This window comes from Leguminivora glycinivorella, chromosome 4 (genome assembly GCF_023078275.1).
Source record: "Leguminivora glycinivorella isolate SPB_JAAS2020 chromosome 4, LegGlyc_1.1, whole genome shotgun sequence".
NCBI classification, from domain to species: Eukaryota; Metazoa; Arthropoda; class Insecta; order Lepidoptera; family Tortricidae; genus Leguminivora; species Leguminivora glycinivorella.
In genome coordinates, this window is record NC_062974.1 from 17,956,501 (window position 1) to 17,981,037 (window position 24,537).

The window sequence follows — 24,537 nt, forward strand, 5'->3', positions numbered from 1 at the left end:
TTTACTGTATTAATCTTATACTTTTAAACGAGAAATTCTTGTATATTTATTTATTTATACCGACGATCTCGGAAACCGCTTTAACGATTTCGCTGAAATTTGTTATGTGGGGGTTTTCGGGGGTGAAAAATCGATCTAGCGTAGCCTTAGATCCCGGAAAACGCGAATTTAGGAGTTTTCATGAGTTTTTCTTTCGCGTTAGTAAACGTAAAATATGGTCGTTAATTTCGCCGCGCGCGCATCGATTCCGCTTAGCTCAGTCGTACGAGGTCGGTCTAATGTACGCAGATAGATCGTAGGTGTCAGGGTTTCGAATCCCGGCCAGAAATTAAGTTATTGTTTTTTGTCTTTTTTTTTTGTTTTTGTATTTATAAGAGTTTTTTTTATGTAAAGACGTGATATATTAAAATAGAACCAAGCGAAGCTCGGTCGCCCAGATATTATGTACTTATTAGTTTAAGGTGGTTTTTTTTTAAACAAAAAAAAAAAGAAAATTACATTAAGATAATATCATTGTACATAACAGTCTTAACACATTTACCAACTATAGGACTATGGCTAGATTGGTATACTCGTACATATATAACTCGGGTAGATATACTCGTAAATAAATGGCCTTATTTTACTGGCAGAATTTTCCAATAATAATCTTAACTACAATGCGGCTTCGACAAGATCAAAAACTAATCAATCATTATAGACTTGCTGCCGTCGGCTATGGATAATACCACAGAATATATAATAGTACAAGTACAGAAGGCTCACTCCTTTGATGTTCACAAAACGCCGCCATTCTAAATTCTTACCTACATTAACAAACGGACCGCACGCGTGCAGACGACATTGAATTCTATTGCGCCGCGCGAAGGTCGTCGCCAGTGAATGGGCCGCGAACTCGCGGCCGCCGGCATGTACTTGTAGCGCGGTGAAAGGATCGCGGAGTGAGCCGCCCCTGATAATACCTAAACCAGTATCAATGGAATGGTTTAATTCATGAGCGAAGTCTAGGGCCCATTACACGGCGCGTAAACTTGCACTTCTCGCATCCGATTTTAGTTACATCCTCGCCTGTTATGTTTTTATCCATTCCTACTACATGATGACCCCTAAACATAAACGAAACGATAAAATAGTGCTAGAATATACGAGTAGATATTTTATTTAATAGTTTGTATGCCCCATTGAAACAAAAAAAATATTGAAGTGCAAGTTCTCGCACCGTGCAAATGGGTCATTAGAATGAATTCGGTTATTTTTAACTTTTCCATAGTAAAATATTTTTCCTAAGTTTTGGCGGTCACCTAGATTTTTATATTTCTATTACTATAAATAATTACATATTATATGTACTGTTATTTTGAGGATAATTTTAATGTAATTTTACTTTGTAGTCTTATAATTTGTACGTTTAGATTTTAGTTTTAGTTTGTAATTTTATTTAAGGCCCTCATTTTATTGTTTTTATTATGTATTATTGTAATTTAAATGTTATTCATTTATTTATCTTTTAATTGTTATTATTACCTAATTAATAATGTCCTTCCAGACAAACTTAGCAAATAAGAGCAGGGAGGAAGTCAATACAAGATATTAGTTTATGGGGTTGTTACATAGTGCTTGAAATTGCTGTTATTTTCTAGAAAAAATATTACTAAGTTATTTCCCTGAAAAATGTATCCAATCATACTAATTGCTCTTTACTTCGTTCGAAGCGGATTTCATTTCATTTCAGACGTCTATAGAGCCACTCACAGTTTTTCCAACGGGCCTCCGATCCGATTCATTCTTGAGGACAGTTATTGGAAATTTGGAACTAGCAATCAAACTTAAGTTTGTTTCCTGCTTGATTATCAATAAACCTAAGAAACCATTGAATTTGATGGACGAAATTAGGAAGATATTACCAAACTTAGGTTGAATTTTGTTGAAAAATTCAGAAGAGAAATTCATGATGATGACTTTTATGCTTATCAATATCCATTATACTTATGACTAAATATTATGTGAAATCAAGAAAGTTATAAAAGCCTTTTAAAAGTTTAAACCCCAGGAAAACTTAAAGAGGTTCTTGGTGCCGATTCGAGCGGGTCATATTATAATAAAATACTCTAGAAAAGTAAATTTTATATATCATGCAATTTAAGGTTTGTTACTTTGTTAGCTTTGCCTAAAATGTTGCTGTCTGTGTGAAATTGTTGAGTACAACTAGGTACTTGATTGTTGATAAAGGGTTAAAAAAAGCTCATTCCTAAGGGCTGAGAACGGGATATGGGATTGAGAAATAGCGCCAAGGTATGAGCTCGAGGGCAAATTCAACATTGCTGTTAAATTGAGGTCGTTTCCGCACCGCTCAGGAAGGAATATTTATATCGCGCCTTATTATTCTAATTGGAGGTTCCGACTTCAGACTGCGATTTGCTGACGTTACCTGAAACAAAGAGTAGCTCAAAAAGAGACAAAAGAGTAGCTCAAAAAGAATTGGACATAAAGTTAAGTTTTATGATCAGTAGTTTAGCCAAAACAATTAGCCAGTAAAGCCTGTAATTATCGACGTCATTGAGGCTGTCGGTTATCTGAGCTACAGCCTATGAGTTGAGCTGCGCGCGCGCAGTTCGCGCAGGCTGGCCGCGCGCACTACACGCACCGTCTGACCTTCCGCCCGATCGAGACCACAATCACTCACTTACGCTCAATGATCCTTTCCTACAATTACATGCAATAATGTAAATTAACTAGTTTATAAACTTAGTATTTTTATTCAAGTGATAGCAAAGTGATACTGTAAATATTAGTTTAGTACCTAATTAGTGAACAATTTTAGAAAATGATGCTTTTAGTTTTTGCGGTTTTAATATGTAAAGGGTAAGTTATACCTATTTAAAAGTTTTTTTAGTTATTTACTCTCCGAGTATAATTTGGTTTACGATTGATATATTATTTTTAACCTTGATAAGGGTGAAAGTATACGATAAGTAGGCATTTAATTCTTAATAATAAGTATATTTCCGATAACTATTAGATTAGGTAAGACTTTATCAATATATATTAACAAAGGATTCAGTCAGTTATTCGAAATTAATCTCAGCGATCGTCAACAAAATAAATACGGAACCCTAAAAAGTCATGGTTAAGTAAATTAGTTACGTAAAGTATTAAGTGAAAATAAAATATTTAAAGTAATTCAATTAGCTAGTTGAGTATAACATATATTATATTATAGTTGATTATAACATATATTATAATCTATAAATAGAGTCGTTATTTCAGGACTTAATAACCACAAAAGGATTAAACTTAAAATGTCATATTACCTAAACAATAAAACATTGTTAAATCATTCTGATACCTACTCCCTACTCGAAATAAAATAAGTTTTGTACAAGATATCACATCGAATGCTTTATAAATGTATTATATTTCTTCCACCAGTTTTGCCACTTTTGCTTTTTTTGCGAATTGGCAAACATGAATTAAGTTTTCAACCTACCAGTTGAAAAGTTATGATTGCAATCAACTTATTGCGTGTTTGTCTTTTTTGCTGAGTCTCAATGTTACCAACTACTTAGTGAGATTTTGATTCATGACCTTATCTAAGTTTGACAAATTCAGTATGCAAGGAAAATAGTAACGGGGACCAAAAACGTTGCAAAGCTGCATCAACTCGTCGCCAGACCAGAATAGTTATTTTCCCCTCACTAGCTCGGAAACACGTGTTTTGTCCTTTAATACCAGCGGGTAAAAACGCATTTTATCCACTAGTGGATAAAGTAATTTGACCTTGAATATAGTGATTTTTTCTGCTTTACAACTGATAAAAGTGAGTGAATCTAGTGATGACGATGTTTTACCACCTGTGGAACTACTGGAAGCAGTGATAAACGCGTTTTTTGCGTTGTACTTTCCTCGCTATAGTGAGGGGAAAAATTTTGTGTTACACTCGGGTGTAAATGTATTTTAGTCAAAGTCAATAGTTTATTGCAAGAACATAGTGAGATTACATAAGATGATAACATTGAAAAGCAGTTCTTATGTTCTACCAAGCAAGGCATGCAATATTTAACAATTATTTACAAGTATGTACAATATAATGTCAATATAATTTGTTACACAATAATTCATTACAAATAAACACAAGGATTGAGTCAATTTATTACATTTTATAAATTACACAGCTAAGATGTCAAATATAGGCATAGAAAAATTACTTAATTTCAGGATTTACAATAAATTGAGATCTTGGCAACTTAAATATTCTTTTACCGAGTAAAAACATTTGTCTAGTAGCCATTCTGTAAGTGATTTCTTAAAGCGATCTGTAGGACATTCTAAGATCGATTTAGGCAGCAGGTTATAAATTTGAATTGCCATACAGAACGAGTTATTTTTGTGAAGCTTTACTCTAGAATACGGTAGGAATAGTTTATCTTTATTTCTGGTAGATCTAGGATAGAATGTACTTTGCTTTTCAAAAAATTCAGGATGTTCTCTTACAAACATGCACATCTGTTTGATGTACAAGCATGGAAGTGGCAATACTTTTATTTCTTTAAATAAAGGTCTACATGGCTCTAAGTAGTGAGTGTTACAAACGGCTCGTACACATTTTTTTTGTAGTAAAAATGCATCATTCACATCTACGGAATTGCCCCAAATAATCAAGCCGTAGCTAAGTAAAGATGACACGTGCCCGTGATAAGCAGTTAGTGCTAAGTCTCTAGATGAGGTTCTGCTTAATTTCCTTAATGCAAAAACAAACTTCTCTAGCCTTTCACACAAAGATGCAATATGGTCTTTCCAGCTACAAAATTTGTCAATAATTATTCCAAGAAATTTTGTTGTTTCTACTTCTTCTAATTGGTAACTCTTGTAATTTATATTAAGATTAATGTCAGTATTTTTGTATGTCCTAAATTGCATGAAATTAGTCTTGTTTATATTTATTCTTAATTTATTCATGTGTAGCCAGTCAATGATGTCTGCCAGAGTTTTATTAATGTCATTGTTAAAATTATTGATGTCATCTGATTTAATTATTAGAGTCGTATCATCGGCAAACATGATGCAATTTTGATTAATATGTAGTGGCATGTCATTTATATAAAGAATAAAGAAAAGGGGCCCTAAAATACTCCCCTGTGGCACACCGCATATGTTGGGACTATAATGTGATCTCTTAGTTATAAGTTCTCCATTTTCAATAATCTGTATTTCTGTACATTGCTTGCGATCTGTAAGGTAGCTTTCAATCCATCTGTGGGCATTCCCTCTAACACCATATTTTTCTATTTTATTTAAAAGGATCGAATGGTGAACAAAATCGAAAGCCTTGCTCAAGTCCAGGAAAATAGCTGCTACTGGTATTTTGTCGTTTATTGAGTCTGTCACAAGTTTTATGAGATTAAAACAGGCTAATGTTGTTGAGCTGCCCTTCCGAAAGCCATATTGATCTTTGTTTAAAATGCAGTTTAGGAAAGACGATAAGCGACTATGCATGGCTTTCTCTATAACTTTAGAGATAATTGGCGTTAAAGTGATGGGCCGATAATTATTCATCTGGCTTTTGTCCTCTTTTTTATATATCGGTTTAACTATTGATAACTTGAGATTCTGAGGGAAAATGCCTTGGTTAAAGGATACTTCTCGTGTGTTAAAAAACTCGCAAGTTCAGGATTCTATTCTCGAACCACTCGCTTCGCTCGTGGTTCAACTATAGAATCCTTTCACTTGCTCGTTTTTCAATTTCACACTCTGCGTTAAAATACAACTTTGCCCCCTTGTATAACAATAGTTATTTGTTATACAAGGGTGCAAAGTTGTATTTTAACGCCGAGTGTGGAATTGAAAAACGAGCAAGTGAAAGGATTCTATAGTTGAACCACGAGCGAAGCGAGTGGTTCGAGAATAGAATCCTGAACTTGCGAGTTTTTTAACACACGAGAAGTAAAATACTTTTGCACCCCAGTGTAACACAAACTTTTCCCCTCACTGTAGCGAGGAAACTACAACGCAAAAAATGCGTTTGTCACTGCTTCCAGTAGTTCCACAGGTGGTAAATCATCTTTATTACTAGATTCACCTACTTGTATCAATTTTAAAGCAGTTAGTTTGACTTTATTCAAGGTCAAATTACTTTACCCACTAGTGGATAAAATGCGTTTTTACCCGCTGGTATTAAAGGACAAAACACGTGTTTCCGAGCTAGTGAGGGGAAACATATTATGTAATAGATATTTTCTTATAAATCACCATGACTTATGAATTATCCTAGTAGGTGCAGTTACAAGTTTTCAATATCGGCGAATTGGTTCTTATCTTACACTTCGTTCGATATTGTCATAGATAATGAATTTAGAGTAGACATCATTTTGAAAGTGACTCTCACTTATCTCTCTCTACCTTAAAATTTGATATTTACTTCACCTTTAAATCCACAAAGCAACAAAACTACAAGAAAAACCCGCCAAGAGTTTTTGCTATGTGTACAACTGACCAATACCAAAGCAATACGCATTCAAAATTACTATGAGGCTGGCTGAAGGTACGCTTGTTTGCCACCATGTGGTATAACAAAATATACAAAACATAAATAAAGGAACTTTTTTTCTTTTAATTGCCTAGTTTATAATATTTATTGCATCAAATTTTTATTTAAGAGTTATACACAAATTTTAAATCCTTCAAAAAAAAAAAATTAAAGCTATATTTAATTCTGTTTGATAAAATTGATGATATTCAATGAAGAAACCACGGATATTTTCATGATTCGAAAATCTTAATTGTCCTGTAGCTTACACATAGACAGAATATTTCGTCGACGTGACAATGATACGATACGATCATGCGCGCCACGTCGAAAGTCATGAAAAGAATGGTTATGCTACATATTTCCTACCTAATTGGACAGTTGTCCCATTAAATTACGTCATCTATTGTATGACCATTGACATAATCGAGTATACGTCGTAAAGTTTGAACCTATTGGAATCGTATCTTTTAATAGGTCGGATAAAGTTCGACTAGAGATTCCAAGGTATGTTGGCAGCAATTTTGACTAAACTGCCAAACCGAAATGAATGGGATCAGTTATGTTATTAGACTTATGATACACTAAATAAAATTATGGTATGGCAGTTTAGATTATTGTAAAACAAAAAAATTATGATTACCTACGTAGGTAGTAGGTAGCTACTGAAGATACTGTTTACCTATAAGGTACAGCGGGGCAAATCTCGACTGCGGGGGGACCGGTGAACACTCTATTTAATAATGCAAACATTGTAAAACATAAAAAAATAGACCCGGGACCCGGAGTTACATTTGTCCCCCAGTCGGGATTTGCCCCGCTGTACTTTAGTCGACGTTACATACATCAAATCAAATACAAAATTTTGTCAACCGACTAGGTAACAGTTTCTTTTGTGTTTTTTTAAACACTAGTTTTAAATTATGCACATAGTGTTTTTATGATAACTTTAAGCGAGTACCTATCAACTATGTAGAACCAATGAACCAATAAGCGATCAATATTTTTGTTACAACTAGGATGTATATTTTATGTTTAATTTGCATAAAATTATAATAGGTAACGACTTCGTGCACTTGAGTTCATACATATTTGCTCCATATGTTTATTACCCGGTTGTCGATGGTTATCTAAAACTACTTAGTTCAACGTTTATAGGTTGTAGGTATATATTAGTTTTTAAAACTGCTCAACAAATTTTGCAATACGCATTACCTAAATGTCAAGGTCTTTGCTATTTGAACCCGCGTATAGTTTTTATACGTCTTTAGTTATCTTAGTGGGACAAATTGGATAAATCTTTTGTTATTTATTTTGGGCACCAAGAGTTCATCCAATTCGTATCTCCCGTGACCCTGATGAGACGTCATTTGATAAAACGTTGCTAATTCTCTGGTTTGTAGGTAAAGGTCGAAGTCAAATGTAGAACAGACCCAAGTTTGGTGATACGTAAGCATCTGGTAATAAACTTGACCTGTGTGCGTAGCCGAATGCACAAACACTCACGATAATATCTTTTTCGTAGCTATCTATCTCTATCGCTCTTGCGTATTGCCGCGATAGAGCCAGACTACATTTCTGCGGCGTTTCGCGTCGCAGAAATGCCATTCGGCTACGGGGTCAGATCTCAAACCTAATGCCAAGTCGGTGCGTGATAGCACTGTGGCTCTTAACTGAAGAGCCGAGTGGGTAAATTAATTAGGTTAGATGCCTTAGTTTTATTTTTTATTGATAAAAAACTGGCCAAGTGAGAGTTTGACTCTCGATCTGCGTGTACTATCACATCACAATACACTTTTTAAAATACATATCACAAAGTTGAAACTAGATATTAGAACTAGTTTGACTTTGAGGAAAAAAACAAATGTATTTCTAGTATATTGGTTGTAATAATAATAAGAATAAGAACAACTTTTTCAATGGTTTACGACCACACGTGCCGCTTACTGTAGTTATTGCACTTATTGCCATTGCCATGACTTCATGAGACTTATGAGTCAATTGCATTTACAAAACGGGCATTTAAGTTTTTATCTTTTTAGGAGTACGAACCTACTCAGGTATTTCTTCTGCAAAGCCAGAAAGTCAGAAGATTTCGGGAAACATAGATACTCGTATGTACCTACTAAATACAATAAAAAATGTAGGTACTCGTGTCGCAGATTGCAAATAAGCAGAACATAGTTTAAGACTCGAGTTTGTGCCATTTTTACGCCCCAAGTTACACACAAATTATATCTTCACACTATCGATAAAAGAATAACGAAAAGGACAAAAAGTTAAATATTGTACTAGAATTTTCATAACTCCCTTGGGTGCGAAATTGAATTTACTGAGCAAGTGTGATAAAAACAATTTTATTAATGACATCTATGTTACATTTGACCCTGTTTTTATATGAACTCAAATATACCTATATACTATTTGCCTTGATATAAATGACTAGTTTTAGAACTATACTTAATATCAAAAGTTATAAGACATAGTAACACCTGTTCTTAATGAAAAAGTGAACTTTGTAACAATGTACACTTGCATACAAAGTTATCTTTTATAATTGCCTCCGTGTACTAGTTCCAAAGAGATAACTAAACAAATGAACAATAATAAGCAGTGTGTTGTATGTAAAATATTTATAACAGAAAATATACAAATAGTTTTTCGGTGGTATTCAAACAAGGATATCGACCTGTCAGAGTGAAACGTGAGTATTTGGTTAAATATTCTCATAGGAACTATGATAGCGGTGGTGGTCATCTAAAATACAGATATACTAGAAAATGAAGTTCTAGCAAATGCAGTTAAGGGTTGTTATTTATTTTCCTGGTCGGGATTGATAGAGGCATTTCGATAGCGATTAACTCCACTATCATAATTAGAATAACAGAATCGGCCTCAAGAGCAGCTATGGGTATTAATAGTTGCCTGGACAATAATGTCAATCAAAGGAGCGATACAGAGAATTACATCTTGTCAAAAAAAAGAGTAGAAATGGAACTAATTTTTTGTGTCAAAAATCTGTCAAAATAGTTGCCACATGCAAAACGGTTTACATAGACGGTGGCGCCCCTTTTATTGTCAATCTTTTTTGCCATGCTTTAATTACGATACGCTTCTATTCGTGAACCTATTGTACACATAAGGCTTACACACTGTATAAGGACGAACTAATGATGTAATTTTTGATAAACACATTTATTGTACTTGAAGCACAAGGACCCTTCCATAATGGAAAGCCACATAAAAAATTTAACTCTTCAAATATATTTTCCGTCATATTTACAATGTGGTACAAAAAATGTACTTAAATAATACGTAAAAGAATATAAATTATATAAATGTCTACGCAACTAAGCATCAGGGTCAATTTAATTCCTAAGTAGCAATCAAATTTACAAATTAAAAAGTATCTGTCGATAAATAATTCATAATTTACCTTGACTGATTAAATAAGTTATATCACGCCACTTCATCTCAATTACGTAGAGAATGAGGTTAACTTCATGTAATTCTACGGAATTATGTTCCTATTAGTAATTAATGACATAGGTTTGATTCGAAGGTAATTCAATCGATCGTATCGATCGTAACTATGATCAACCTCATAAGAGCCCCTACCATATCATGAATCCATGAGTTTAAGACTTCTAGAATATTATACTAGTTCTCGTCCGAAAATCTAAATTAAATATGTTGGTTTTATATATATAAACATTTTTAAAAAACTATAGTATCAGGCATATTAAAACAAAATATATAGATGGATATATTAAATGGATGGATATATGGATAAATATATATATATGACTGAGCGAGCGTGGTCACGACCCCCGCTCCGGGTCATTCCTGTTGCAAAGGTTGTCCATGGCGGTTCAACGTGGCAACGCGGCGAGCGTGATGGGCTCCTTTGCAGCGGGAGGGACTCGGAGTCGATTTAGTGAGTAGTTTAGTCCTAATTTTATTTGTAATTATTAATTTATTTAGTTATTAGTATATATAGTATAAGTCTTGATTGTAATCGTTTTATCTTAATTGTAGTTGAAATATTTTTCCATCATATTTCTACGGAAACGTTCCATGCTATTTCAGTCAGTCTAAGTACAAGGACATCTCATTGTACCTACCATATTCTTAGAAATAAATATTATGATTATGATTATGATTAAGGAGTATTGATGTTAACTAAAGTGGCATAACAAATGCGAACGTTTCCGAGAAAATAAGATGGAAAAATATTATGCACTACAACACTACATCAATAAGACTTTATTAACGGCGCTCCAATAAAAAGCGCCCTACCGCCATGTGAGAAATAAAAAAAAAACTCTAAAGGTCTATTTACACGATGCGAGTTTCATTAAATTGCAGTACTTGAATGGTGTGAAGAATTGTATATATACACCTCAACATCTACAGTCCGCAAAATTGCATGCAATTCGCGCGCCGTGTAAATGGGTCGTTATGCGCGCTTTTTTAAGCGTTTGGAAAATCGGAAATCTTCTCGAGACTGACGCGTAGGGTTAGAGCCGGCATAGCTTTATTTGACGTTCATATGCGAATTGTAATATGCCTACTTGAAAAATAAATATTTTATTTCATTTTTTTTTGGCTTTTTTACACGGCAGAAAAATAATGATACATGCGTACAAAACGTACTGGAGTTGACAGTTGATTAGAGCGCTGATTCGACTCGCCAGAGCGACAGGCTAACAATAGCGGATAACAATAATATACCAATAACACCATAATAGTGGACAACAATGTAGACACGTCATAACGACATCCAGGCTAGCTGTGACGAGTTGAACCGCATGGCCTTAGGAGACTGTAAATTTGTGACCTTATTAATGAAAATATTGATAAAAGAACAATACCTAATATTTAACAATAAAAAAATCATACGAATAAACTGTATCCTGCCGCTCCCGGTGCAAAGGTGCCTATGACGCGTGACGCTATCTTTCCGCGTCGGATTAAGTACTATGGAATGCTTTTGCACCAGTAACGAATAAAACGTTAAAATTGCAAATTCCTCCATTCGCAAATTCTATCCATACCTCTACCATAAACTACGCTCAATGAAGTAGAAAAATATGAGTAATAAATTGTAATTTTCTTGTTTATAACAAGTCTGCATGAGAAGATTAGCTTGAGATTTTAATTGTGGTTACAACAGCAAGTACGTACTGATAAGTAATTAAGAGATTAGTCTGTTGATTCTGCGAGGAACGAATAAGCTGATATAATAATAAGTTAATAACGCACAAGTGTTTGTCAATTATATAAAATCTGTACCTAAAACAAAGAACAAATATCATAATAACAATGTTAGCAATACCTTGATAGGTAGTTTACGTAGTGCCATAAATAACAAAAAAATCTTTCATTATATTTACGTGAATTCCAAGTGCGTAAGAAAGTGGGTGGATTAGTATTTTTAACCGACTTCAAAAAAGGAGGAGGTTCTCAATTCGACTGAATGTTTTTTTTTTTTTTTTTATTTTTTTTTGTATGTATGTTACTCGATATCTCCGAGAATCGTGGACCGATTTTCAAAATTTTTTTTTTGATCGAACCGGTATAACCAAGTCAGGGTCTGATGATGGGATCCTGGAGAAATCGAGGGAACTCTTCAAATGTTATAGGCACATGTAATGTTTTTAGTCTATTTTTCAAAGGTACACCAGTATTTACGTCTGATGGTAATAATTTTATGTGGCTGAGCTGATGATGGAAGGTCAACTCCTCAATGGTTAGGAGTTAAAGGATAATTCTTTCACTACTGTACATGTATTCGGACTGATACATATAATATCACTAGGAACCACTAAAAATCAACTGAGCTGATGATGGAAGGTCAACTCCTCAATGGTTAGGAGTTAAAGGATAATTCTTTCACTACTGTACATGTATTCGGACTGATACATATAATATCACTAGGAACCACTAAAAATCAACAAATAAATAAACTTTTTAACAAAAAATAAAACCGCCTTCAAAAATAAGCGCGTTACAAAACACGGAGAAACTAAAAAGCCAAAAATAATAAACCTTTCAATTCAGATTTCTTATCGTATTGCAATAAGCTAAACATCCAAATTATAAACAAATCAATTATTTTTCCCTACAAAACTTCGATTTTGCCAATAATCAAACTTTTGTGACTTTCCAACAAAAAAGGATCCTTATATGCTTCAAGTCATCATCCTCCTTGCGTTATCCCGGCATTTGCCACGACTCATGGGAGCCTGGGGTCCGCTTTGACAACTAATCCCAAGATTTGGCGTAGACACTACTTTTTACGAAAGCGACTGCCATCTGACCTTCCAACCCGAAGGGTAAACTAGAGCTTATTGGATTTAATCGGTTTCCTCACGATGTTTTCCTTCACTGAAAAGCGACTGGCAAATATCAAATGACATTTCGCACATCAATTCCGAAAAACTCATTGGTGCGAGCCGATGTTCGAACCCGCTACCTCCGGAACGAAAGTCGCACGTACTTACCGCTAGGCTACCAGCGCTTACTTATATGCTTCAAGTATAAAAATATTTAAAAAGTCCTTTCCATCTGAAATTTTAACAAAAGTTTTATCTAAAGACCCTTTTGTGGAAAGTCACATTGAAGGTCGGGTGCGCCAAATCGTCTATTATTAAATTTAGCATTCGCAATTTTTTCGTATGGGAATTTCCATACTAAATTGTGGTTAATGCAAAAATTTAACTAAAAAAAAAGTAAATAATAATAAAAATGTCTATGGCTATGTACAGTCAGCTGCAGAGAAAAGGATACCCCCTTGTATAAAATCTCTATGTAGGGGGTATACTTTTCTCTGCAGCTGACTGTACTCTGTAGCTGTAGGTAATCGTTGTGAATGGTATCGAGTAAATTTGTACAGAGCAGTTTATTTCCTTAGTTATGAAGGCGAAACGTAAGGCCGCGAAGGTTTTCCTAAAGGATCACCATTGTTACTCAGTACAAGTAGTGCCATTGACATACTTTTAATTATAAGGATTTACAGTACAATTCCCACAAGAAAAAAAAATTAAAATATGAATGATCAAAAGATGATTTGTATTGCGTTGGTACTGGATTTATAAGTAGGTACCCCAGAAATTGAAATTAAAGATTATAAGAACGAGAAGTATTTTTACATGGTTACTAAATTTTTTCCCCATAAATTAGTACCTATAACCGTAAGCGCATAAGCGTATTTCAAATATGACGTGAAATAAAAAAAAAACAAAGGTCATAATTTACTTTTCTTCGGTGATCAATATTATGTATACATATTTATACACATTTTATACCATTTTACATCTCTCACGTCAAATAATACTCGTTCAGGCGTATCAAATCCACATCGAATTTATATAATAGCTACAATTTTAGTATACATTATTTTTAACCTGTGTGGTGACGGGTTAAGAATTTCACCACCCCCTCTTCCCGTGGGTGTCGTAGAAGGCGACTATGGGATATGGGTTAAATTGTGTAGGCGAGAGGCTGGGAACCTGTCACTGCAATGTCACAGTTTCGTTTTCCTTCAACCCCTTATTTGCCAAGAGTGGCACTAAAGCTTTAGTAGTTTTATGTGCTCTGCCTACCCTTTTATGGGATACAGGCGTGATTGTATGTATGTATAATGTATTATTTTTTACTTAGGACTCGCTATATAATCCCTAATACTACTCTAGTTTAATACCTACCTAAATCATTATACATATGTTTTCACTATATATACCTGTTTTATTGATAATATAATTAATATGATAAACTTCCAAAAAACGTCTACCATCTACCTCTAATCCATATAAAATGAACGGTCATAAGTAGCGCCATCCTTCAAAGTGAGAACAGAGTAAGAGGTATAATAAATTATTATCTGCAATCTTAGACAGGCGTGGTAAAAAAGTGATACAAATAACCTTTCTCCTATTTATTTACTTATATACCTAAGAGTCGGTTGATTGACAAGCAAATTAGTTTTTGGCAAACGTGGCCGCTGTGAGGCGATTGCGCAAAATTGCAATCTATGCTATCAACTGTAGCTCTCGACAATCTACTTTCTATTATTACTTGTACAGACAAATAGATTTAAAAAAATATACGTGATATAAAAAGAGATAAAGATCATGTTCGAGACAGTCTACTTTCTATTAGATCAGACAACTAGACTTTAAGAATATTGGTAGATACGTTATTTAAAAAGGGAAAAGAAAAAACGTTATTTAAGGATTAATTGATAAGTTAATAAGTAATCATCATCATCTCGGAAAATGACAATTTAAAAGCTATTTGGTTGCGATTGTTCAAAAACCCAAGGACACATAATTTCGTAACTTTATAAATATTGCCGTTCTAAAAACGAAGGGGAAATCCGTAACAGACTTCAATTATTTATCAAAATGAGTACCAATAATTATCTTATCAGCAATACAACATCACCAAACGATATATAAATCTGCGTGCGTAGCCGAATGTACAAACGCTCACGATAATATCTCTTTCGTAGCTATCTATCTCTATCGCTCTTGCGTATTGGCGCGACAGAGCCAGACTACCTTTCGTTTCACGTCGCAGAAATGCCATTCGGCTACGGGGACTGTTCAGTTTGTTTATGTGTAAAGTTTAAGTGCGAAAATTCGTAACTACTTACCTGTTTCTGACCAATTAGCTACGTAAGGTACCTATAGGTAGGTATACTGCACACTTGTATAGAATAATAACCTAACCACAAAATTAAAATTTTGAAAAAACCCCCGACCGCGACATAGTGGACCGATTTTCATGAAACATGGCTAAGAACACTTCCGACTAACTCAGTTTTCAGACAAAAAAAACTAAATCTAAATCGGTTCATACGTTCGGGAGCTACGATGCCACAGACAGACACACACACAGACAGACAGACAAACAGACGGACAGACAGACAGACAGACACGTCAAACTTATAACACCCCTTCGTTTTTGTCGGGGGATAAAAATAGGTAACCACGGGTCAGTATCGTGATCATAGAATGAGTATAAAATAGTCATTTGTTTATACAAGGGGACACTTTGTATAGTTGAACCACGAGCGAAGCGAGTGATTCGAGAACAGAATCCTGAACTTGCGAGTTTTTTAACACACGAGAAGTAAAATACATTTGCACCCGAGTGTAACACAAAACTTTTCCCCTCACTATAGCGAGGAAACTACAACGCAAAAAATGCATTTCATATCGAATTATATCCGTCTAAAAACATAAAATTCAAACAATTTTATAACATGATTTTACCATAAGACACTTGAAATCGTACAAGAAATTGTATTTTTGACTCTTCCATTGTACTTATTCAGAACGCACCTTAAGTAACATTGCAATCTCAAAACGCGTGAAACGGAACGCACCCAAATAGATTTTTCTTCTTGATTCTTAATTTGAAACTTTTGTGGGGTCGGTCGGTGCATCGTGGAAATTGTAATAAACGCATTGACTTATTTCTGTCAATTATGTTCCAGTTGTTTTTATTGCGTGTTTCCTCGCTTTAGTGAGGTGAAAAGTTATGTGTTACACACGGGATACAAAGTTATTTTACCTCGTGTGTATTGCAACACTCTCTACGCTCAGGATTCTATTTTTGAACTACTCGCTTCGCTCAGGATTCTATTTTCGAACAACTCGCTTGGCTCGTGGTTCAACCATAGAATCCATTCGCTAGCTCGTAGTTCAACCCTAAAATCCATTCGCTAGTTCGTGTCGCAATTCCACAATCCACACTCGGTTAAAATATAACTTTGCTCCCTAACTCTATCTCTATTCTCTATTTGCTTTGCGCGTCAAATAACTATTATCACTGCTTCCAGTAGTTCCACAGGTGGTAAATCATCTTTATTACTAGATTCACCTACTTTTATCAATTTTACATCAGTTAATTTGACTTTATTCAAGGTCAAATTACTTTACCCACTAGTGGATAAAATGCGTTTTTACCCGCTGGTATTAAAGGACAAAACACGTGTTTTCGAGCTAGTGAGGGGAAAAGTTTATTCTTTTATCCAACTTTAATGCATATAAAATATTTAGCAAAAACTTGTTGTAGAGTTAAAACTCGAACCTTATTTCCATTTTAGCATTCTCTAAGCATTTTGCAATAGCAAACTTATTAATACAGTAGGTATAACTTTCAAATTGTACACAATAGACTTTCTTTTTGCATTTTCTACTCTTATATCGGGATATAATACTTTAAGCGAGTATTCTGACAGCTATGGCATGGCAGACGATTTTTTGTTTTGACAGATTTTTTATGTAATTTTTTGATTACATTATTGCGCTGCTTATTCTAAGTAATTAGCGTTTGCGACGATAAAGTATTTAAGTAGGTAATTTAAGAAAACAAACCTTTCCCGCTTTTCCACCCTAAAAGAGTCTACCGCCCCTGACCATGGTAGCTCTAGAATAAATACGCCCTTGCCTGTTATAAACTACAATTTTTGTGTTTGGAAAGGTAAATACAAGACCTTTGACAAGAGGTGGTACTCAGGGTCTGATGATGGAGCCAGATAGTGGTCACCAGTACCAATGAACCATATGACTATACCACTTCGTGTTTGGGGTCATTGGGTTCGTCTCAACAATACCTTTGACAGGAGGTGGTACTCAGGGTCTGATGATGGAGACAGATGGTGGTCACCAGTACCAATGAACCATGGAACTGAGCCACTTCGTATGTAGGCTCGTTGGACTCGTCTCAACAAGACCTTTGACAAGAGGTGGTACTCAGGGACTGATGATGGAGACAGATGGTGGTCACCAGTACCAGTGAACCATGTAAGTAAACCACCTCGTGTTTAGGCTCGTTGGGTTCGTCTCAACAAGACCTTTGACAAGAGGTGGTACTCAGGGTCTGATGATGGAGCCAGATGGTGGTCACCAGTACCAATGAACCATGACTATACCACTTCGTGTTTGGGGTCATTGGGTTCGTCTCAACAATACCTTTGACAGGAGGTGGTACTCAGGGTCTGATGATGGAGCCAGATGGTGGTCACCAGTACCAATGAACCATATGACTAAACCACTTCATGTATAGGCTCAATGGGATCGTCTCAATAAGATCTTTGACAAGAGGTGGTACTCAGGGTCTGATAATGGAGCCAGATGGTGGTCACCAAAAAATCAACTCGCATATGTGAATAACATAAAAAAACACGAAGTGGTTAGTCATATGGTTCATTGGTATTGGTGACCACCATCTGGCTCCATCATCAGACCCTAAGTACCACCTTTTATCAAAGGTCTTGTTGAGACGAACCCAACGAGCATAAACACGAAGTCGTTTAGTCACATGGTTCATTAGTACCTGGTGACCACCATCTGGCTCCATCATCAGACCCTGAGTACCACCTTGAAGTAATTAGAATTGTATTTGACATATTTTATCATCATATTAATATATACTTTTTCAGTACAGATGGTCGTTTTTTTACGCACTAGTTCGAGAAGTGGTTCATTATACATATAACAGGTCGAAACTTCGGAGGCTCATCTGTACTGAAAAACGTCGTACGATACACGTGCAAAAAGGAAATTCGTAACTCGTGTCGATTTAAAACACTCCCTTCGGTCGTGTTTTAATTTATCGCCACTCGTTTCGAACTTCCTTTTTTACGCACTTGTATCGTAATGTACTATTTCAGTACAGATGGTGTTTTTTTACGCACTAGTGCGAGAAGTGGTTCATTATATGCCAGGTCGAAACTTCGGAGGGTCATCTGTACTGAAAAACGTCGTACGATACGCGTGCAAAAAGGAAATTCGTAACTCGTGTCGATTTAAAACACTCCCTTCGGTCGTGTTTTAATTTATCGCCACTCGTTTCGAACTTCCTTTTTTACGCACTTGTATCGTAATGTACTATACTCTAATACTTATCATATAACAAAAGCAAATATTTGGGATGGGATCTACTTAAATATAATCATAGTTTATAATTATTACTTTAAATTTTTAAATAAATTTTAACATAATTAATATTATTTTGCGCTATATTCTAGTATTTTCGTACAAAATAATGTTTATTAGAAATCAAAAGTTTATATCGAGATAGTAGATTGTGGTTGTTATCAAAATTCCATAGGAAGGATCAAGATTGTTTTGCCCATTATTGTAGTGCGAGCGAGTAATAAGACGTGCTAGAAAGGGTCGGCATATTGGGCTCGCGCGGCGGGTAAAATACCTAATTTCGCCCGACTCCGAAATGTTATAACGCTCTTAGTAATTTTGTCTACAGGGTCATTTTTAATGATTTTGGCTTTGGTAAAGTTCATTGAACTCGATTCACTGTTACGGTCTGCAATGTCTGTGAATTGCCTGTCTGCTGTCAGTTACTATCTCAAAAATATGTAGCATAATATTAAATATATGTTGAATGCTTAAAAGTCAAAAGACAAATATTTAAATCTAAGGTAAAACGGTTTCAAATATGATGCGGATTGTATATCTTATTACTCAGACTTCATCATAATGTTATTACTTATTTGATATAGGACATCGTTGTAGATTACGAATATACCCAGCTAAACTGTGGAATGAACTGTCGCCTTTGGTATTTCCGGAAAGATATGACCTTCAAGAAAAAACTGTACACCCATCTTAAAGGCCGGCATCGAACCTCCATCACTTCTGGTGTCTATGGGCGGCAGTGATCGCTTCCCTTTAGCCGATTTGTCTGTTTGCCTCATATCGCATAAAAAAAAATATGTTTGCAGATGACCTGGCTTCGGCTGAGATACGCCCGTATATGTCATCCGCGTGAATTATAAATGTCTGTGTTACATTCAAACCGTTTAAATCAGTATCATCGGTTATTTTCGCTCGACGATATAACTGTAAACTTTTTGGAACTATTACCCCAATACAACTTAATATATGGCACCCTAATACATATTATGTATATGATGGTCGTAGCGTTGATGTTTTAGAAATTTTAGAACACGTTACTTTACTTTCGATAGTGGAAATGTTACGGAAAATGAATGAAATTTTTGTTTCTACATAAGTAACCGTTTGATATGTTCTGAGCAACGTATTTTCAAACGTCTAAGAGTCATGGTAGGGGCTCCTGTCCTGTCGCTTAAGGGCACGAGCGACGCGAAAATTATTACAAGTGTGGTTTAATAACGTGGCGTTATTTGCAACTACTAATTATTGTGCAGAATCTATTCATTGTATGAATAAATTCATGTTACAATAATGCAACATTTTGTAAATATTTATGTATTAATAGCTACTTTTTGTTTCTATTGCAGGTACGCTGAGATCCTAAACTTCTCAGGCGGACATAGTTCTAATTATACATTCCCGAAGGATTTCGTCTTCGGCGTGTCAACTGCTGCTATACAAATTGAAGGAGCTTGGAATACAGATGGTAAGAGACAATATTCTGTCGCAAATTAGAGAGAAAAGAAGAATTTTCAAAGGAATAATTCTAACAAAACCTTTATATTTTCAGGAAAAACGCCAAGTATTTGGGATACCTTAGTTCACAATAACAGAAGTTTTGTGAGAGATCGCTCAACGCCAGAAGTTGCGGCGGACTCCTACCATTTATACAAAAGGGATGCTGAAATTATCCGTGAACTAGGAGTGGATATTTACCGCTTCTCGATATCGTGGCCTAGAATCCTACCTACAGGGTTAGCAAACGAAGTCAACCCTCATGGCATACAGTATTATAAAAACCTAATCGATGAGTTGGTGAAATACAATATCACGCCCATGGTGACGATTTACCACTGGGATCTGCCGCAGAAGCTGCAGGATGTGGGAGGGTGGAGTAACGCTCATATAGTAGACTACTTCACCGACTACGCAAAGGTTCTGTTTGATAACTTTGCGGATAAAGTGAAATATTGGATCACTCTCAACGAGCCGATGCAGACGTGTTTGGAGGGCTACGGGGGCACCTCCCGCGCGCCGGCGCTCAACCGCCACGGCATCGCCGAGTACCTCTGCACGCATAATCTCCTCAAAGCCCACGCTAATGTGTATCATCTATACAGACAACAATACCACTCATTGTATGGAGGTAATGTGACATAAAAATTCGAGAAAGCTTGAACACAATATGATGTCATTAAATTAATCGACTCCGTTATATTTCAGGTAAGATCGGCATGTCCTTGGATTCCAATTGGGCGGAGCCGAAGACGAATTCTGCCAAGGATAAGGAAGCGGCGGAGTTATATTTGAAAACACATGTGAGTATTTGGCTACATTCCATTTTTCTCAGAACCCAGTTCTGATGATGGAATCCTGGAGAAATCGAGGGAACTCCTCAAATCTGAAAGGCATACATATGGCGATTTTTGTGTTTTTAAAGGAACAGCATGCATTTACGTACGGAACAGTGACATTTAGTGCAGTGGAACTGCTGATGATGGTCAGAACGGAACTCCTCAAATCTGAACGTCACGCGCTTATAGTGACTTTGGTATTTTTATGAACAGCATGCACTTACGTCCAGAACAGTGACATTTGGTGCAGTGGAACTCCTGATGATGGTCAGAACGGAACTCCTCAAATCTGAACGGCACACTTATAGACTTTATAGTGACTTTGGTATTTTTATAAGAACAGCATGCACTTACGTCCAGAATAGTGACATTTGGTGCAGTGGAACTGCAGATGATGGTCAGAACCGAACTCCTCAAATTTGAACGGCACACTTATAGTGACTTTGGTATTTTTATAAGAACAGCATGCATTTAAGTTCAGAACAGTAACATTTATTTAGTTATATTTGTTAAGCATAAGTATTGAGTTTTCAAGTCAAATTTTGTCAAGCTTCGATTTCTTATAATCGGATTCATGAGGAATTGAGGAAACTCCTCAAACCTTAACGGTATACGTATATTGATTTTTGTTGCCATCAAATAATTAAAGCATTAAAAGCAGTTTAAAAAAATACCTACACATTTCTACATAATCCAACATTCGCAAGTAGCTTTCACCAGAACCCCAAAGGCGGCGGTTTTTTTTTTCTTAAAAATTATTCCATATATTATCATCCGATAATCGGAGGTAATAATTGACTTTTTTCTTCTTGTAGGTTGGTTGGTACGCGCACCCTGTTTATTCTGCAGAAGGCAATTATCCCCCAGAGCTTATAAAGCTGGTCGACGAGAAGAGCAGGCAGCAGAACTACAGCCGGTCCCGCTTGCCCAAGTTTACCCCCGAGGAGGTCAACTACATTAGAGGCACGGCCGACTTCTTCGGCTTGAATCATTACACGACATACCTCCTCACGATGGCTGATGGAGAAGTAGGGGCTATACCGTCTCATGAAAATGACGTAGGCATCGTCAGAGTTCAAGATCCAAAATGGCCGTCCCGGTCGTCATCCAGCTGGCTCAAGGTAAAGCAATCACATTGAATAGTAAGATCTACGGACACTTGTACCTGACAATTAGGCTCCATTGTAGTTAATGGCCGTAGCCAACAGCTAACAAACCGATAATGTTATGCTAAGGAGGCGCGTGTCGGATCTGTTGTCGACACCTACTTACTGTGAAAATGAACTACAGTTTCTATTCTCTTCCTATGTAAGAATGTGTATAATTAATAACTACAATATAAATACAAATTTCCTTTTTAGAAAATCACGTATTACAATAAATTTTATTACGGGGCAGACAGCCTCATTACTAATGAGCTACTTGCTCGGAAACACGTGTTTTGTCCTTTAATACCAGCGGGTAAAAACGCATTTTATCCACTAGTGGATAAAGTAATTTTACCTTGAATAAAGTCAAATTAACTGCTTTAAAATTGATAAAAGTAGGTGAATCTAGTAGTCATAGGGCTTACGGAAAAAAACTGCATTTTATGCAGAAAGCAAGCCACTTTGCACAGTGATACTAGGGACCAATATAAATGATTTCATCCGAGGAAACACGATTTTCATCCACTAGAATTCAAGATGGCGGACATTTTCCAAAATGGCAGCTGCATATTTTTAAAAATTTATAGAATCGTAACGGCTGCACCGATTTTGATGGTTGAGGTGTCTATCGCATCGTATTGAAGCGTTAATTAATATAAAAAAATAAAGTCATAAAAAATTAAGATGGCGGCCGAATAATAAGAAAAATATGAAAATTTCAAACAATTTTTTTTTCATTCTCGTGCAATTTACCAATAAGTTTTCTATGATATGGTCACATTTTTATGTATTTAAATTAAACCTGGTAATATTATCTACATAATAAAATAAAAATCATGAAAATCCGTTGAGTAGTTTTTGAACTATACTCATTTGAAATGGAGCGCGCGGATTTGAAAGACGTTTTCGCACGTGATGTAAACAATTTTGGAATCATAACGGCTGCACCGATTTTAATGGTTGGGGTAGCTATCAGTTTGTATTAAAACATTTATTTATATAAAAATTAAAATCATTTAAAAAATAAAGATGGCGGCCGAATAATAAAAAAAATATTTTTTATTATTCGGCCGCCATCGCAGTTTTTCTACCATATGGTCACATTTTTATTTTTTTAAATAAAATCTAATATTAACATTGCAAAATAAAACAAAAAACATTAAAATCCGTTCAGTAGTTTTTGAACTATACGCATTGAAAATGAAGCGCGCGGGTTTGAAAGACTTCTTTGCACTTGATATGTGATGCATCGTATCGTTTGGTACCGCTATACACGCAAGACTGATTATTTATTTTGGTCACAACTTACTATATTACTATTCAGAATCAATGTTTTTAGTATTTATATACATTATTAGTTTTTTATTCCGAGTTTAGGTATATTTAGATAACCCCCGTAAACTTGACCATCACATAATTTGTATTTTAATACGTAAAAGAACTTAAATGCACATAACATAACATATGTATTAATAGCAATTGTTCTTTCCGAGGACTCCAGAGATAATTTTCGACAACTTAGGGGGCTTCAGAAATATCTATGTATAAAATAACTTGTTTTCTGCGACAAGGAGCGTATGTTTTTGTAGTGCTGGCGATGTTGGTGGGATGCTGGTTATTAATTTTGGTTGGAAACAGTTCCAAGCGCACCAAGTTAACCGATAAATGTTGAGTCTGCGGATCAAGGTTTCAAGGATGGCCATTATTTCTCCAGGAATACACTGTTCAGCATGACAACCAACAATACTTTTTCCAGAAACTATAGCCTGTTGATGTTATAAGTGTGGTGATTTTTTTTTTTCTAAACAATTTACTTCCTCAGAGAACATTTGCTCTGCTATTTCAGGGTAAACCATAGGAACGTAACCGGAAGAAGCTGATAGCCTCATTGTACCTCGCCCAAAAGATATGGCGGAACAGGGACTCACGCGTATCATCACATCTTCCGATACAGATGTCTTAGTATTTAAATAAAAATCACTGGAGTCTTCGGGTGAAGGATAGACGTAAAGTCAGTGGCCAGATTCGGGTTTGGACCTAGCTTAGAGCCTCGAAAGGTCTTTGCCTCATGTGAGACCTCGAGTGAGTTTAGGGTGGTAACGGATGCTAGAGTGTCCCATGCCCTTCGTTGAGTTTATCTCGCAGTTTGTAGCCGTGGAGGCTTTCAGGGCGTTACGTGCGAGATCGGACGTGATGTAAATGGAGGCAGGAATGACGGCAAAACGACACTTTACGAGTGCCTCAGTCGCCAAACCATACCGGTAAACAGGCCTGAGTCCATGCTTGCTCACTAAAATATGTGTTAAGAACGGTCCCAATTTGGCATTTAAGCATGTGATCTATGGAGCTAATTATATTGGGAAATTTCCAATTCTTATCTAGTATATTTTCTTAAGACTTCAAATGAGAATAACCTACCGGAGTATAAGGTACTACTGCTATTCGTGGTTTTTACGCTTTTACGTCTGATACGTTAAGTTAAGTTATACCAGCTTTGATAGAAACATCGCAGTAACTACAAAGTCTTCCTGGAGAAATAATCGCCATGCTTGAAAAGTTCACTCCAGTTCAACTTGGTGAGC

At 35.7% G+C, this 24,537-nt stretch overlaps 1 protein-coding gene across 1 annotated transcript in view; it reads left to right on the forward strand.

The window, feature by feature from the left end:
* The first annotated feature begins 2,604 nt into the window (after positions 1-2,604).
* LOC125225107 (myrosinase 1-like) overlaps positions 2,605-24,537 on the forward strand; it is a 39,963-nt gene continuing 18,030 nt past the window's right edge. The window contains exons 1-5 of the mRNA XM_048128661.1: positions 2,605-2,862; positions 19,821-19,939; positions 20,024-20,599; positions 20,677-20,771; positions 21,623-21,928. Of these exons, the coding sequence (XP_047984618.1) occupies positions 2,825-2,862; positions 19,821-19,939; positions 20,024-20,599; positions 20,677-20,771; positions 21,623-21,928 (1,134 nt within the window). The 5' untranslated portion in view covers positions 2,605-2,824. The remainder of the gene's footprint in view (positions 2,863-19,820; positions 19,940-20,023; positions 20,600-20,676; positions 20,772-21,622; positions 21,929-24,537) is intronic.